This window comes from Dendronephthya gigantea, unplaced genomic scaffold, assembly GCF_004324835.1.
Source record: "Dendronephthya gigantea isolate DGI-Jeju-01 unplaced genomic scaffold, DenGig_1.0 000088F, whole genome shotgun sequence".
Taxonomy (NCBI): Eukaryota; Metazoa; Cnidaria; class Anthozoa; order Malacalcyonacea; family Nephtheidae; genus Dendronephthya; species Dendronephthya gigantea.
The window spans coordinates 388,986-405,723 of NW_021163098.1; the positions used below are offsets into that span (position 1 = coordinate 388,986).

At 36.7% G+C, this 16,738-nt stretch overlaps 1 protein-coding gene across 2 annotated transcripts; it reads left to right on the forward strand.

Annotated features, from left to right (window-relative positions):
• Positions 1-3,067: 3,067 nt before the first annotated feature.
• Positions 3,068-16,576, forward strand: LOC114533272 (protein cycle-like). 2 transcript variants are annotated; one of them, XM_028554775.1, is made up of 11 exons: positions 3,068-3,086; positions 6,687-6,732; positions 8,772-8,929; positions 9,022-9,194; positions 10,064-10,364; positions 10,975-11,179; positions 12,255-12,515; positions 12,785-12,827; positions 12,915-13,002; positions 14,974-15,094; positions 15,529-16,576. In XM_028554775.1, exons 2-11 carry the CDS (start codon positions 6,716-6,718, stop codon positions 15,842-15,844), a joined length of 1,683 nt encoding a protein of 560 aa, XP_028410576.1. In that variant the 5' UTR covers positions 3,068-3,086; positions 6,687-6,715; the 3' UTR covers positions 15,845-16,576. The 2 variants fall into 2 exon arrangements, with proteins under 2 accessions (XP_028410576.1, XP_028410575.1); XM_028554774.1 differs by lacking the exon at positions 3,068-3,086 and adding an exon at positions 6,238-6,391.
• Positions 16,577-16,738: the final 162 nt, after the last annotated feature.

Genomic DNA, 16,738 nt, shown 5'->3' on the forward strand with positions numbered 1-16,738 from the left:
TGTTCCGGTATATTCGACCATGATCGAATGAACCTTGCTATTCGGACCTTACCATGGTCAAATACACTTTAATATACAATCTTCGTGCATTGGCCTAAATCTACTCACGCGATTGGTCAAAATCAATCACGTGGTTTCTTGTTGCCTGGCGACAGATCATGAAAATCGTGGTTTATTCGCAATAACCCACGAAAATCGTGGTTTATTCGCAATAACCCATGAAAATCGTGGTTTATTCAAAAATGACAGCCTGCAGCGAAGCTTAAATCTTCAATGCAGCAATCAATGAACTCAGATTGTATATTAAAAGTGTTAGAGACTTTATGTTCGTGTTTTGTTTACAAATAAACGCACTTGCTGACCATACAATGAACTCGAAATGTCAATATTGCACTCGGCCTACGGCCTCGTGCAATATTGAAATTTCTCGTTCATTGTATGGTCAGCGCGTGCGTTTATTTGTCAACAAAACACTCACAACAGTCTCTAACCTTAAATATTCCGGAATATTTCCCCTCGCCAATGTTTGATATACAACATTCCGGTATATTCGACCAGGGTCGAGTATATACCATATTCGTTTTACGTAAGCCAGCGCAATCGACCAGAAAGTAATTTTTGGACCAGGGACTGGTCCCCACACGCGGCTAATCTTGTTGTTGTTGTTGTTGTTGTTGTTGTTGTTGTTGTTAGGGGGTGACGCTCTTTAAAAAAGTCTAAGGCTCCGTCAATTCGCATCAGATCGCAATTAAACTTCGCACAACTATCCTTAGCGATATTCCCCATCGATTGACGGAGTTATAATTTTGATTTTTTGATTTTAAAGAAATTTAGAAGCAACTAAAAATTGTAGCGTAGTAATCCGTATAGATTATATTCAATAGTTAGTATGCATAACTGAAGCAAGTTCAAATGGCTAAGGCTCCGTCATTTCGCACAAGATCGTGATAAAACTTCACACAACTATCTAGTTAAAGGTTATTCTCTATCGACTTACGGAGTTAAATTGTTTGTGCTTATATTCTTCAGAAGATTTGCAAGCCATGTCAGATTGTGGCGGGAGGCAAATTTTATTATTATTAATATTCATATGCTGTGAGTTCAAGCCAGAAGGTCGTGTATTTTCTTTGTTTTGTACCCAATATACAATGTATATTCATGACTATATTATGACCATTGCGTTAAATGCGTTTCTCTCTAGGGCATTATTTATTTTTTATTTATTTGTTTAGGCTTTGCCCAGCATACATATACAGGGTGAGTCAAAAAAAACGGACACCTTTGAAATTCAAATTAGCTGGATAGCGGCTGTAATGTGACAGAAGTTGCCTAAAATATTTCATAGGTATACGAAGCATATCATATTAATTACATAAAACATAAAGTTTGTTCCCATTGGGAGTTAAAATGCATTCTAAGCTCTGTAAATACAAAAGAACAGTTTTATCAAATCGTTTTTGTTGATTGTATATGGGAATTGTCATATTCCAGCCATAAGTTCACAGCTAATTTGAATTCCAAAGGTGTTTTTTTTTACTCACCCTGTACATAAAAAACGACTATAATGACAGTGGCACGGTGCACGCAACGCTACCTTCTCGCCAGCTACAGCGGCATAGATTAGGACATAGATGTGCAACTCAGTACATTTTAAGTGTCTTTGTATTGAAAACAGAATGATGAGAATATGTAGAAAAACGACAATTTTAACATAACCGTTCGCAAGATTGCCTAGGTTCATAGATATTTGAAATTTCATCCTGGAGAGAAAGATCAGTTGAATCTATACTTCACCAGTTCCTGGTCCAATAGTACGATCGTACTTGTTTCAGTCAACCATTGTAAAAATGGTTGCAAAAACCGTGAGTGAAACCGGCTCAGATTTTGAGCTGACAATTACAGAAAAGAATACACAATTTAAGAATATGAAAGTTTAATCCATGTTGTGCATGCCGCACAATGCAATAGTGACAAAATATGCAGTCAAAAACAGAAAGTTCAAAAGGTTGAAACTGCCCTTGGCCTTGGTGCGTGTGCCATTATAAGGTCAAAATATGGAGGTCATATCATATGCATCATACCAATGAGAAATAAGAACAATGATAGTGATGATCAAGGATAGGCTAGCGCCATTAGGTAATGAAAAATACTGTCAAGAAAATCCACTGGACACCCAATATAACTCATGGAACGTTAACTTGTGATAAACTCCCATATTTGTCAAAATACTCTTTTCTCAGCTCGCACGAAGCTGTCTGTGATGCTTGACAGTAAACGCGTCGGGCTGTTTATCATGGCTTGCATGCCAGGCTGTCATCTATGAAGCTGAAGTTAAGGCCATCATATATCATTTATATGCATTGCACAGGCATGATGGTTCGAACTGAACACATCCGATTTCTTCTGCATATCCCATGCTTTTCCGGCCATACGCTACCTTAAGTGGCAATTGGAAAAGAATGAGAATCTAAAAAGTTTCAATTATTCTGTTTGTATTAAGTTTGTTTTTCTTAACGCGTTTAAGACTGTTAACTCGAAATGCTCCCCATAAAATGGACGTAAAAGAGTAAAAAATATTCGTAGCAAGAATTTCAAGCTTGGAAATTAATATTATAGCGCGATTATCTTCTTTAAAAAACACATTTTTACACATGCACGTTTACATGTGCGCGCTTCCGCGATTAATATTAAAATCATCAGATTAAAATCGGTTTTATTCAATCACTGGGAGGCACATGTTTCAATCTTTTCCCGCAGGTTATTTACCGTCGAAAATCTGACCCAGATAACCTCGTGTTTACAGGTGAGTCGGATATCCGTAATCATTGAAGTTTTAATGACTAAAAGTCAGTTGTGTGTATTTGGCAAGCGTATACGTAATCGTACTGAATTACTTTTTTTATTCACATCATAATAAACTTCTTCAAGTCAACCAATCAGGTTCAATATGGACAATACTTGATCAACACGATAAAACACGGCAATCCGTTATTATTGAAATGAGAATAAAAATCAGTCCAAGGAAGACGAAAACAAAGCAAGCAGTGCAGCTGCTAAAAAGCATCACCGACTGTGAAATTTTACAGGTAATCCTTTTACTTTTCAATTGATGCCGTGGAATAGACATATTCATTCGGCAGACCCTAGTTTTTGCCAATTTTTGCCAGTGATTGTAATAGGTCAATTTCGAGCCGGATTCCGAATAAATAACTTATACTAACAGCTTTATAATCGTGTTAAACAAGTTCTCACCTGAAATGGGTATAAATAACGGTGTTCAGAATCTTCAGTGGATCCTGTAATGTCTGTCAAATTTAGTCCACATCTTGTAATTGTAAAAATGTTAATCTTCGGCACGTGCATGTTTCTGCCGATTCATGCTAGTTATACTAGACTGATATATTTACATCATGCCGTTTCCACTTCGGCATATTTCGGCATATGTATGGCATATACCTATAATTCTGGTTATTTGTATTCTGGGATATTGCGAATATAGTCTCGTGGGTAGGAGAGTTAATGCTTATAGACATCCGTGTGTAATTTATTAAAACTTTGTGTTTAGTGCATTTAATGCTACGTTAATTTAATACTCCTGACGAAGGCCCTCAGGTCGAAACGCCGAGAAGTGTTTTGTCAAATTTTGGCAGTTGTTATACCACATTTTGATGCTCAGAAAATGAAAGTTCGGATTCTCCTCTGGCATGAGCCGTATTAGATGTAGGGGCATATGAAAAAAATCATCTACTGTCGCATGCTTGAGAAGACATACTAAATGCTATAGCAGAAAAATTTCAAAGTTTCCACCTTATCTTACTGCGAAATCATAATTTATTTAAAACCTTTTGCAAGTGACTGAAGTTCGAAGTTTACCCGGAATTTATTTGCGAGTAGCGTTTTATTAACTCAGTATAGACATATAATTTTGGACGTTTGTTTGTGACATGACTATAAGGGCGGCTTTCCGCCAAGCGGAAGATTTCGATCGAACGAAATTCCTTGCATGATCTTCTTAGTTCAATTCTGAGAATTCGACCGTAGACCCTTGACCCGTCACAATTGAATTAAGAAAATCAAGCGAAAAGCGGCTGTTCGATCAAAAAATTCAGCCTAGCTAGTGGACTGAAACCGCCTTATGGCCAATATTAGAAAACTTGCGATCAATTCATGTCCGAATAACTTACGGAACTGAGAGGACGCAATCATATTCATGAAGATTGAGACGAATTATATAAAAAACAATAACAGCATTGGGCTTTCTCCCCAAAAAAGGAAAAATCAAAATTTAATTGTTGAATAAAAAGGTTCTTGTTTTGTCTAAAAATCTAAATACAAATTAAAAATAGGCATATAATATTTCCAGCAATGCTTAAATTGCTTAAAAACAACCAGAATTGTTTTCAGACTCGTTTAATTAATATAATGTCCAAATGGTAGTTTATGTAAACAAACATTCTGTTTTCAATCCAGTCGTGTTGTTGTCGTTAGTGTCATGTGTTATAGTGTCATGTGTCAAGTGTAGTTTGGTGTGGTGTGAATAGGAAAAATTGCTGCAAAAATTGTGCCAAAATTCTTATTTTAACGCCTGCACCACTGCAATAGAGAAGTTAAATGAAGAATGAAGAAGGAGGGGAGCGAATATTTTTATCTTTGGTAACGAGATGGCAAAAAGCGCTTAAGCGAAAAACAATGGTGAGGAGTGAGGCCATGCATAGATCAGTTTGAAAATGTTTTTATAATTTAACATTTATATTACGAGCGTGATTCTATATTTAGAAACACGGGGATTTTCCCGCCGAACTTGACAAGCGAAGTAATGTAATGAGGATTTAATTGTAATTGAATCAAATTATAATCATTTGTACAAAATCCGGCTTTTTATCCAGTTTATATTATAAAAGAAATATAGAAAACATTTAATCATCTGTTTCTGTATTCAGTAGCCGAATAGGAGTTTGGGAGAACTCGAAATAACGTGGAAAACTCGCCCTACTGGTTCATTTTCCCACTGATTATTTCTCGTTCTCCCAAACTCCCACGCATGTTTTTATAACTGTATAGCTTGTTTTTCAAATAAGAAATTTGAAGTAATTATATTTGTAAACACCTCGAAATTTATCGTTAAAACAAATTAGCCATTTCCCAATCGAGCAGGGTACTGGGTCTAGTCGCAAACCGCAAAGCATCTATGGACTGTTTGGAGGGGCAAATGATTTCAGAGTTCAGACTTACATTTCCCGCCTTCCAAACAGTCTATAGTTGCTTTGCGGTTCGCGACTAGACCCAGTACCCTGCTCAGGAAATGGTAAATAGTCACCAGGCTCGTCAGTCAGGCTTGGTAGTTTCTCAGTTCAAAATGGAAAGCAATGCTATTGTTTTATTTAACAACCGAAATAAATTATTTCAACCTATGCAAAGATACTGTTTACAACTACATATTCAGTGCATAATATTGAAGTTGACTGATTCAAAAGACGGATGTAAGAGTGTTATTTAATTTTGACTTATCCACCGTTTAAGCTAAACAACCGGCCCCTGTAGAATGCTGGGAATGGCAATGAAAGAATGGAGAGCAACATTCGCAGACAAACCGTTAACAATTTACTAATTTTGAGTAGACTCTTTACGAAAATTTCCTTTTTATCACCTAGACAAATTGATCTATAGCGCACAAAATCCATTTATTGAAAGCCCTCCCCCATGGAGGGGATTTATAAATTTCCTAAAAGTACATTCCTGATGTACATTATTAATAAACCATCACAAGGGTAAGTAACTGAAGATACAAAGCTGGAACTAAGTGGCGTATAGTAATTAAATCAATTTAATTAACCGTGATTAAATATGGCGTGCTTTTTGTACCCGGTTATTGGTGTCCGTGAGCGAAAAGTAACTGACCAACTCTGCATGCAAAAGTAACCAACAAGTACGTGAAATGTTCAAAATGGCAAACACATTTTCGATGCTTGAAATACATTTATATTGCATTTTATGCGCTTAAAATGAATTCTTTTAAAGTTTTAATATTAGACACTTGCCGAGCATGCGCACTAAAAGTGGGTACACTAGTCCGGCTCTGCATCGATTATACTTACTCCGCATGAATTCATCGTACTTCATGCCTAAGGAATTTTGAGAATTTTAAGGAAGTCTAAGGAATTTAAGGCTGTTTGTGATAAATGATAATTTTCAAGTGTATTGACCCAGAGAGAACACTCCAGTTTGTTTACAGTTCAATGGTGTCGACCTCAGTTCGGCAAGTAAACAAGATGTACGAAACACCGTATTTTCTGTTTACAAGCAACAGTATGACTATTGACTACCGTAACAACATTTTCGAGGAAATTATATTTGAATAACATCGTTATACAGACAATGTCAGGAGATGAGGGTAAATTGCTGCATTTGTAGTTCTAGCTTGCGGCCAAACTAATCTGGTATTATATAATAAAATCAATATAAGTCGATGTATTTATGGGAGAAAATCATGAACAAGATCATGGACGTGTGTAATTTATCAGGTCTAGCCTCTAGGGCAATGAATTTGCTGAAAGCTTTGAAGAAACCTCCGTACAGGGGCAAATCACCACTAAAGATCGTACGACATTTTGTTGATGCGTAGTATTCGAATGTTCCATTGTGATTCATTCGTTCGTCTTACAACAATTTTAATATCTTTCTTTCAGACAACGTTCCGGAGACATCAGAGCCTAAAATGGAGGTGGAGAAAAAGTTAGTTTGTCATTTATGCTGTTTATTGTATCATTCTGACACTAAATATGTGCGTGTTTGTTTACAATTTGATAATAATTGTACAGCTAGTACATATGAAATACCTAATACTGTAGCGTTTGTTATTTATCAAGCAAGCCATGTTAACCTTTGTACCCAAGCTAGCTACTGGGTTCGTTAAAGTCAGACGTTTTTGACCATTCTTTCTATCATTTATCACTGTCATTTGGGACTAATTTGGGAAGTATATATGTCAATTAATGGTTGGCAAGTATATTTTTTGGACATGAAAATACAATATAAGATGGGGGATGAAACATGGGGTGCTTACAAGGGGACCCAGCTGCCCCAGAGATTTTAGTTAACTTATAATTATTTTTCTTAAGATATACTCACATGGTTTAGATTTTTACTGATAGATGATAAATGTTTCGTCGCTGTTCAGGTTTCAGAGTATCCTAAAAAATTCCTCTTAAGGTAACTGGCAATATTAGAGCAATGGATTCGGCTACTGTAGTCCTGTGTGGACAAATTTTTCAACCAAAGAAATGTTAATTTGGTTGAAATGGTTCATTACTATTTCTAAATTAACAATAAGTCATCAAACAAGTCTATATTACTGAGTCTGAGGCAACTTATTGTTTTAGTATAAACCTCTAGGGGCCAGTTGTTCAAAAGCTGGTTAACTTAACCTAGGGTTAAGGCAAATTCTTACATCAATTTTTTTCATTGCTTGTTCATGAAAGTTGAATATTTTTACCATGAGTATTTTCTGGTTCAATAGAGATCATATTTTGTTTTGGTTCAATACAGATCATATTTTGTAAAGTTTTAAAACAATTAAGCGGCAGTGCAGAAGCACGTAAACTAAAACGACAGATTAAAATTTAACCCAAGGTTAGCGCTAACCTAGCTTTGAACAACCGGCCCCAGGTGTTTACAAATAAGAATAAACACAATTTCATAAAAAATTATAATTACTTCAAATTTCTCATAATTTGAAAAGCAAGAACAAAAAGCTGTAGTGACTGACCAGTGACTATCACTTCAGAAACAGTGAATTTTGACCAATCAGAATGCAGGAAAATCAATAGTCACCTTGAAATTTATACTAAAATATTATATAATATAGCTAGCTTTGATGTATACCTTAATTCCAATGTTTGCCCCCCTCCTAGCTGCTCCCAACAAAAACAAATTCAACAGTTCACCTATGATAATAGGTTCATATAGTAAACAATGGGAATGAATTTGAACATATTTGAAATGTTTATGATATTTCTATTCTCCAGCATTGATTTTAGCTAATTAACTTTGAAAAAATATGCATGATGGAATTTCACTTCCATTACTACTAATTACTAAAGCAAATCCCTAAATTTTTAGTATATATTGTCATGAAAGGCGTTGTTTGAAACTAAGCTGAAATATTTCGGTGCAAATAGTTTAATTTTCAATGCAAAGGTATATTCAATGCATAAAATGTAGGTTCATGCTTTTCCCTTTCGAGTTTTCGAAAATAAACTCGAATTTCTGTAGAAATTCAACGCAAGATCATTTTCCCGAAAAAAAATTGCCAACAATATTTATTGTTTTTCGCGGGAATGAACGGAAAATCACATCCCTCAAAATTTAATCACATTTCTCCTACGTGATTGGCTCGCTTTTTTCCGGCTTTTTCAGATACGTTTGTTGCTTGTTGTAACGGAAATTTGTCTAAGTACTGTATCATATATGTCTAAGTACTGTATCATATATTTCAAGTATGTCTAAGTACTATATCATATATTTACTGTCATTTTATTAAAAGTGTGGTGTTGTATCAATTTAGTGCTGCATAATCAATATAGACAAGACTTTCGTTGATCTGATCAACCCGATCAACTCCCTGTTGGTTTGGAGCAACAAATGGCTATTTGTGTCAGCGACCATTCACGAATTAGAAACAAACATTGCATTAGCAATGACCCAATGTTTTATTAATTAACACATCTATGGCATTAACAGCTACAAACTTTTCTATATTTTATGTTTTTTAGAAATTCACACAGTGAGATTGAGAGGCGACGTCGGAATAAAATGAACCAGTGTATCAATGATTTATCAACAATGATTCCCTTACCACCCTCAGTAGGAAAAAAACCGGACAAAATGACAGTCTTGAGATTTGCTGTTCAGCATATGAAAGCTTTGCAAGGTAAATGGTAAATACTTGCCAGTTATAAATGCAAGGCAACCGCAGTATTATTAATTACTCCAATGAATATCGTTTCTTGAAACTATTGCCAGGCTCCACAGAACCTTCAAAAGAAACAAATCATAAACCAAGTTTTATGTCGGATGATGATTTAAGGAACCTGATTACGGAGGCCTCAGGTGGATTTATAATCGTTGTCGAGTGTGATCGTGGACAGGTCTTGTATGTCACAGATTCAGTTGAGAAGATTTTGAATATTTCTCAGGTAATAATGTCTCTGGTGCATTTTAAAATACGTGGATCAAACGGGCGTCGTCTGAAAAAATGGGCCCATAAAAAACAATATGCACTTTCCGATTTTTTTGTTTTGTACTATTTGTCCATTTCGACATCTAAACGTATTGCCTGATGGAAAGGTAAAAGGTATATTTCTCTATGGAATTTTATTATTTTAATTAATTTTCATTGCAATTAGGAAAGGAACCAGGTAGAGTCTGCTTCGGTCCGCCATATCTCTATGTTTATCTGAATACACCTTTCGATAATACGTCACAACATTGTCATTATAAATTTAGAAACACCTTGAATGAGATGGATTTCAAGTTTTACTCTCACAGGCTATCTGCAAAAATACAAAGCATCCTTTTTCAACACCTGCATGAAACACATTTTTTCATTTTGACAAAAAAGTGTAGAAATAAGCCATTACTCGAGAACGAGGCTCCTGGTCGTGGCCTGGTATACAGTGGCGTCACTAGAATGATAAGTGGGGGGGTTACTTATTTACATATTCGTGTTTTACATTATTCATTTTTATTCAAATTGATTGTTTTAACGGTCTGTGAACATGAATATGTGAATATGTCCACACCACTTATCGATGCTCGCGACGCCACTGCTGGTATACTCGTTTTTGTGTTACAGCTTATTTTCTCTCTTATTTATCAAAGTTAAAAATTCTTTTTCACGCATCTGTCGATAAACGATGTTTTGTATCTTTACCCGTTGCTCCTAAGGGTAAAACTTGAAATAATGATAACGATAATGTTGTGACGTAACTATCGAAAGGGCTATGGGAATATTGTTTTAGTTGGCTCTCCAGATTTTTATTTTGAATATTTTTTTATTTTTTAGGCTAATATGATAGGTTTTGATTTTTACGAACTCGTTCACAGTAAAGACGTTGCCATGGTAAAGACTCAGCTATCCACAACAGCGTCAGAGGGCAAGGATGAAAAGTCTTACATAAAGAAACCTGACGTAGTCGAAGAAAGCATTGGGAATGCTGAAAATTTATGCCCAGGAGCTAAACGATCATTCCTGTGCCGTATGAAAAAAGTTACTAACGCGGAAGATATAAAAAATATGGGGACAAAATCAACCACTCGGAAAACGAAAGCAAATGTATTCGTTGATGACAATGATACTGTTACAAGTAAGAATCCCATTTTTTATTATGAGTCATGACATGACTCACGTGCCGTGTATTTAAAACTATATGTCTCCCTTCCCCATGTGTTCACAAATGAACGATATTGCAAGAATACTATGTTTCAACCGTTTACTATCAAGTTGGATTTGTACCACGTGATAATACCATCAGCTGATGATTAGAGTTTCAAAGAACTCTAATATTTCCCACCACATTTCCCCACAACAACACTGACATTTCACAAATTCAGGCAATGCACAAAAAACGATTGCTCGAAAAGTACCATTCCAATTAGACAATAGCAATCAATATTTATTTTTGGGCAATTCTGATTGGTGAATAAAACAGTAATAAATTAGTAAGTTAGTAACAAAATCATCTTAATTTATTGTGAACATATGCATATACCAAACCCTACCAAATATACTTACATATGTGAATAGTTACCATGCCAGTGAATCTTTTTTATTTAGTCTCCATGAACGTATTCATTAGTTCGTTACTTAAAGAAGGTCACACTTAGTAAAAAAATACATATTTTCTAAAAAAACCCTCAGGGAGAACACATTTGTCTGTCGCAGTTCATTAACGTGTTCTCTTTCGTTCTTTCTAGTCTCATATGAAGGCTTTTTAAAATCATGGCCACCAAAGAAGGAGATGAAATCAAGCAATGATCCCAACTCTCGCAGTTGTCTTGTCGCTGTCGGTCGTATTCTTGAGATAGATACCGAGGAAACAGACTACAGCAAGCTTGGACAGATTCGCGATTTTGAAACAAGACAGCGAGCCGACGCCACATTTGTCCGTGTCGATCAAAAGTAAATAGTTTGCAATTTAGTACTTCTGGATTACGTTCTCGTTAATTTCCCTCTTATATGGTTAACACTTGTACTTATTTACCGCGAGCGAACGAAACATTACTCGTTTGAGCGCCGCAACCCTCTTTAAATTTTTTGAATTTCAGATGCGGCGCTTAATCGAGGGCGGCGCTATTTAAAAAATATTATTTGTGAATGGTAACAAGAACTTCAAACAAAAAGAATTGAAAGTTAGATGTTGCCAAATGTCCCCATTTTGACAGAGAGCATCTGGACATTCATCTGGACAATCACTGGAATCTCTGCCTTCATGACTGACCTGCGCCTTATGAAAATTCTAAAGACCAATTCAACAATAGCGTCTTCAACAATTCTGACAGTGCGTCGATTAAGCGCCGAATTTGGAAATAATTAGTGCGGCGCTCATTCGGGGCGGTACTCTTTAAGAAAAATTTATAGTAAATGCGGCGCTCAGTCGAGTAAATACGGTATGTTTTTGGACCCGAGACTGGTCTAAACCGAGTGAAATATCGACGGTCAAGGGTCCAAGAAACATTATGTTTTCTGAGGTAAATAATTTTTTTTACTATGTACCATCTTGTCAAAAAAACAAACTACAAGGTAAACAACGAAAAATCTATTCATAAATCATAAAAGACATAATTTCAAACGGGAAAACAAGGTCGCATGTCCAGGTGCGCCGCACGTGATTAAAGTTGTTATTTCCCATGGGAAACAACGCGGCATCTCACTCTACAGGGCGTCCTGCGGGCGACATCAAAATTTCGTCACTTTCGCGTGCTTCGTTTTCGACCAATGAAACCACGTTGGTCATATTCGGCAAATTTTCTCCCGGTAAAGAGGGCTCAGTTTTCCAGCGGTCTTCGCATAAAAAATTAAAAGTTTTTCGTTTTACGCTCTGCTCTCAATTTTGCGTAAGTTGTCCGCTGACAACATGAGCCCGCACGAGTGGGAGAAACTTAGCTAAGTTGGACCAGCGTGAAACGCTACGAACACCAAACTTTGACAAGTGGTATATAGGTAATAATATTGATTATTCGTTGCCTAAATTTAGCTTCACGAAGATATTTGGTTATTGTCCAGACGAAGTGATAGGAAACTCAGCTTACAGTTTCCTTCATAAAGATGACCTTCGAATTGTGGCTGGATCTCATCAGAAGGCTCTTACTACCAAGGGTGTGACCCGCCCGGAGATGATATACAGATTCCGCGCCAAGGCTGGGCACTATGTCCCAGTGAAAACCACTTCAGTTGTGTTTCGCAATCCTTATTCGAAAGAAATTGATTATATTGCCACACGAAATGTTGTTATGAAGTTAGTGGAATACATTAATTCTATATTTTATGGGTATAGTGTCGCAGCTCCGCGTAAGAATGATTTTCATTGGCTGAATTTTACAATACATTTCTGTTTCAACCAATAGCATAGCTTCGTTCTTGAGAAAGCATGGAAAAGCATTATTCGAATTGGAAGAAAGCTTCCGAGAGCTGCGACATGTCCTATTTTATGTATAAATGAATGTTATATACGTATATATGTAGCTAATTCAATGCAGCTCCAGCATGTATTATTTTTCTAAATAGGTCCATGCCATCAAATGTAATTCAAAGTGGGACAAAAAACGTGGTAAGTAATAAGACTTAACCCAGCTGTCATCTTTGCGAAGCGCCGATATTAAATGTTAGATCACTTTTAATTTTATTTTCGTTGTAGGCATCAGATCGTTTTTCAGAACAACAAAACATGGATGAAAGTTTACGTCATTTATTGACAAAGTTAGAAAACCTGAACGACAATAAAAGTAAGGAGTGCTATGATTGTTCTCAGATTTGCTAGAAATTGTGTTTTGCGCCATTTATTATAAGAATTCCTCAATTTCATACACACAAAAACATCGATTATAAAGCCCTCAAATCAGGGTCAAATATTTATCCATGCTTGCAAATTCTAAATTTGCAATGGTCGATTGATCAAAACCAGTGCAACGCTTTTGCAATGATTGCAAATGAAACGATTGCTAGATTTGCCCTATTTTTCAAATCAATGTACATGTCAAACCTTTACATTCAAACGAAGTTTACATTCACGTGCCCTGTTGGAGACAGGCCCTGTCATACTGCATAATCAATCATAGTTAATTTAGTTATGACGCATGTCAATAGACAGAGAGTTAATAGTGTGAGAGAGTGAGACTGTGAGGGAGTGAGCATCTGTAATTTGTGTTGGAAACATTAAAATAAACTTTCATTGTGATCTTTGGTGGATTATCTAACGGAGGCGGAACATTCACCAAAGCCCCAGGGTCTCACCTTCGCCCGCAGCAGACAGCCTAGTCCCTCGGCCTCTTATACGTTCCTTAGTACACGCGGCCAGGCTGGTACTCCTGAGAGGCCAGGAACCAATAAACACTTTAATGTATGCTCCCGGGGGAAATAGTGAGTTTTGTTTTCCCAAGAGTCTGAGACTCGAGAGAAAACAAAACTCACTATTTCCCGAGGTAGTGTACATTAAGTGTTTTGTTATATAGGAACAAATATATACATGTTACGCAACAATTTCATTTAAAAAACCCCACTTAACTTAGTTATGACAAGAAACGGGCAACAATTTTTCACTTGTTTCACTGGCGGGAAACATTGCATTTATTTAAAGTCATGTTACTACGAATGAACCAATCACATTTAAAATACACAGCACCGGGACTTATTTGTCCCCACTTTCTTCTGTATTGAGATTAGTCTACGACGCGGTTATCCGACCTTGTTCGACGTCGCTAGTCAAATATTTTGCTTGAAATACGCTACGGGGAATTAATTATGCTGCCAGGACTTTGAAATATCAATGCTATCTACTATCGAGGAAACTCGATTCCTTACGTAAATAGGGACTGGGCTGCGCAGCAGAGGGCGGGCGAGCGAAGGTAAGATCATACTATCATAGGAACGAGGTTGTGAGATAAACTGAATTTTGGATTGTTAATCGATTCTAATCGATCAGTCCTTCACCGTGCAACAGTGCACGTGCATGTAAATATTGCAGATTTGTAGATTTTCCAAGGAATATATATATATATATATATATATATATATATATATATATATATAATTATATATATTATATATATATTCCATACGTATGAAAATATAAATTTATAAATTTCATGAAAATTTTGCGAAATGACAGTAATGCAATCAGTTATGCAATCGGAAATGACAATTATGCAATCAGTTATGCAATCGGAAATGACAGTTATGCAATCACGACAAACGACACGTGATTGCATTCGTCATCATATCGGACATAGTCTCCTGCGCGGTTATTAATTATTTGTTGTTTGTGCATTGTGATCTCCGTGCATGTGCATTTCAGCGTATAAATGCCTGTTAACGGGCTGTTATACCGATAGCTGACTGTACAAGGATATCAAATAGGGCATAGAGCATCTACTGGGAAAAGAGTTTTTCAACTTATAACGTAAATTAAGACTTCAATTAAGATTTCAATTTTAGTGTTTGCTCCCAAATGTATTGCATTGAGTCTGACTAAGTTTATCTTTTTCGTGATTACATCCAAATTTATACTGGGCATGTAACGGCTTGCATTCAGGGACTGAGACTGACGTACAAACCGCGTGGGAAGACTCGAGGTGAGGCTTCATTTTTTGCGCGCCGAAAGTATGGAAGTTACCATTCCAGATATATGTGGCGTTCATTAGTACCCTCGCACCGCACCAGCTCAGGGATAATACTGCAGCGTTCTACTTTTTTTTAAGGCAATTTGCAAAGAAAACGAGGGCTAGTTACAGACAGAGAACCACAGAAGCAAAGCAGTCCCAGTGATATTGGTGTACTAATTGCTGAACAAGCTGAAAAAATTGGACAACAACCAAAAATGTATGTTTGGGGTATTTTTTGAGAAGCTATCTAAATTCAACGTATTATATGTAACGAGGTTAAGATAACCAGGTCCCAGGTTCAAGTTTTTGATGGACTGTTTGTAGACTTTATTTTTACCGATGTCCACAAATCTGGCGACCCAACTTAAAAGAATAAATACATCGCGTACAGCCCAGGAAAAGACTGGGTCAAGGATTGTGATTGGTGAAAAATAAAAACTTTACTTCGGTCAATGTACGTGTTGTCAAAAACGTCACTTGCTTAAGCTCGCTAATAGCAAACATAAGAAATCAGTCGGGCACAAGACGAATATATGAATATGCACCCCCCCCCTCTCCCAAATAAGCTTCTAGCGACGGTCCTGGCAGAAACATCGCTTTCTGAACTCTCATTGCTAATTTTTTTTAAATTTAAACAATCGTCTCATTTAGAAACTCGCAATCAGCGAAATATACCAATGTCGATTCCCTGACTGAAAGTCAGTCGACTGTTGCGAATGGTCTGCGTCCAGCACAAGATACGAACTACAGACAACGAGATAATTTTGAAGTTACTAGTGGAAGCAATGAAGAGCAACAGAACAGTCTAGCTGATGGCATATTATTGGAGCAGTTGGAAGGTATTCAAGGGGCCATTAATGCGATGGAAAATACTGCAGCTGAAGAAGACAGCTTCTCCTTGTTAATCAATGTTATCGAAAATGAGGATTTAGGCGTGCTCAATGATATGCCGTGGAATTTCATGTAATGCTCTTTAAATGGTTCTGTGAAAATGTAATATGATTACCTGGGAGAGTGACCGGGGGGGAGGTATTTGGAATCAGCTATAAAAAGATGAAACGATTTCATTGTGCTTCGTTCCGTGTTCATATGGGAATTGACCGTAACGAAAAAGATGCCGGCATGTCCATTTTACCGGAATGCCTTGCGGGCATTAAGAATGATTGACTGAAAAAAGATGGCAAGAAAAACTCCTAATTACGTGAAATTTTAACACAGCAAAGAAAATAACTTCCTGTTTCATGCCTGTCCTTTAAAAGACGTCCGGCTTTTTTGAACGATTTCCGACCGCAATGTATTCTGGTAAAATATACATCCGCCATATTTTTTGTTATGGTCAATTGATTGAACCCGTCTATGTACCTATCATATCGCTTGTCAAAGGCGCGAGATCACGGCAGGCGAGACAGTTCATCTTCTTATATATGAACCCAATAAACGTTTTATTATAGTAAATGGAATACAAGACGAGATAATAGGAGATTTAGCATGAGGACGTGAACGTCAAAGAGGACCTGATAATGGCGAATAAATGGCGTGGCATGTCCATATATAGACGCATCACGCCATTTATTCGCCATTTTCACGTCCTCTTTGACCTTCACGCCCTCAATACTAAATCTCCCTAAAGCCGGTTTTCCACTAGCGATATTTTTCGTGCGAAAGCGACATTTTACTTTTGTTTCAGAGCTCTCAACTGCAACCATTTGGAACAAATTGCTCAAATACAAAGGAATAAAGTCGCTTCGCGCGAAAAATATCGCTAGTGGAAAACCGGCTTAATAGGCTTACGAAACTGGTAGAACTGGTTATATTAAAATTTATGCACCTCCCCTCCCATTATCGTTCTAGTTTACATCCA

Excerpts from the sequence above, each read along its gene's own strand:
- LOC114533272 (XM_028554774.1), top strand. Across the intron at positions 6,733-8,771 it reads AAAATGGAGGTGGAGAAAAA|AAATTCACACAGTGAGATTG; the intron begins GTTAGTTTGTCA and ends TATGTTTTTTAG. Across the intron at positions 12,516-12,784 it reads ACACGAAATGTTGTTATGAA|GTCCATGCCATCAAATGTAA; the intron begins GTTAGTGGAATA and ends TTTTCTAAATAG.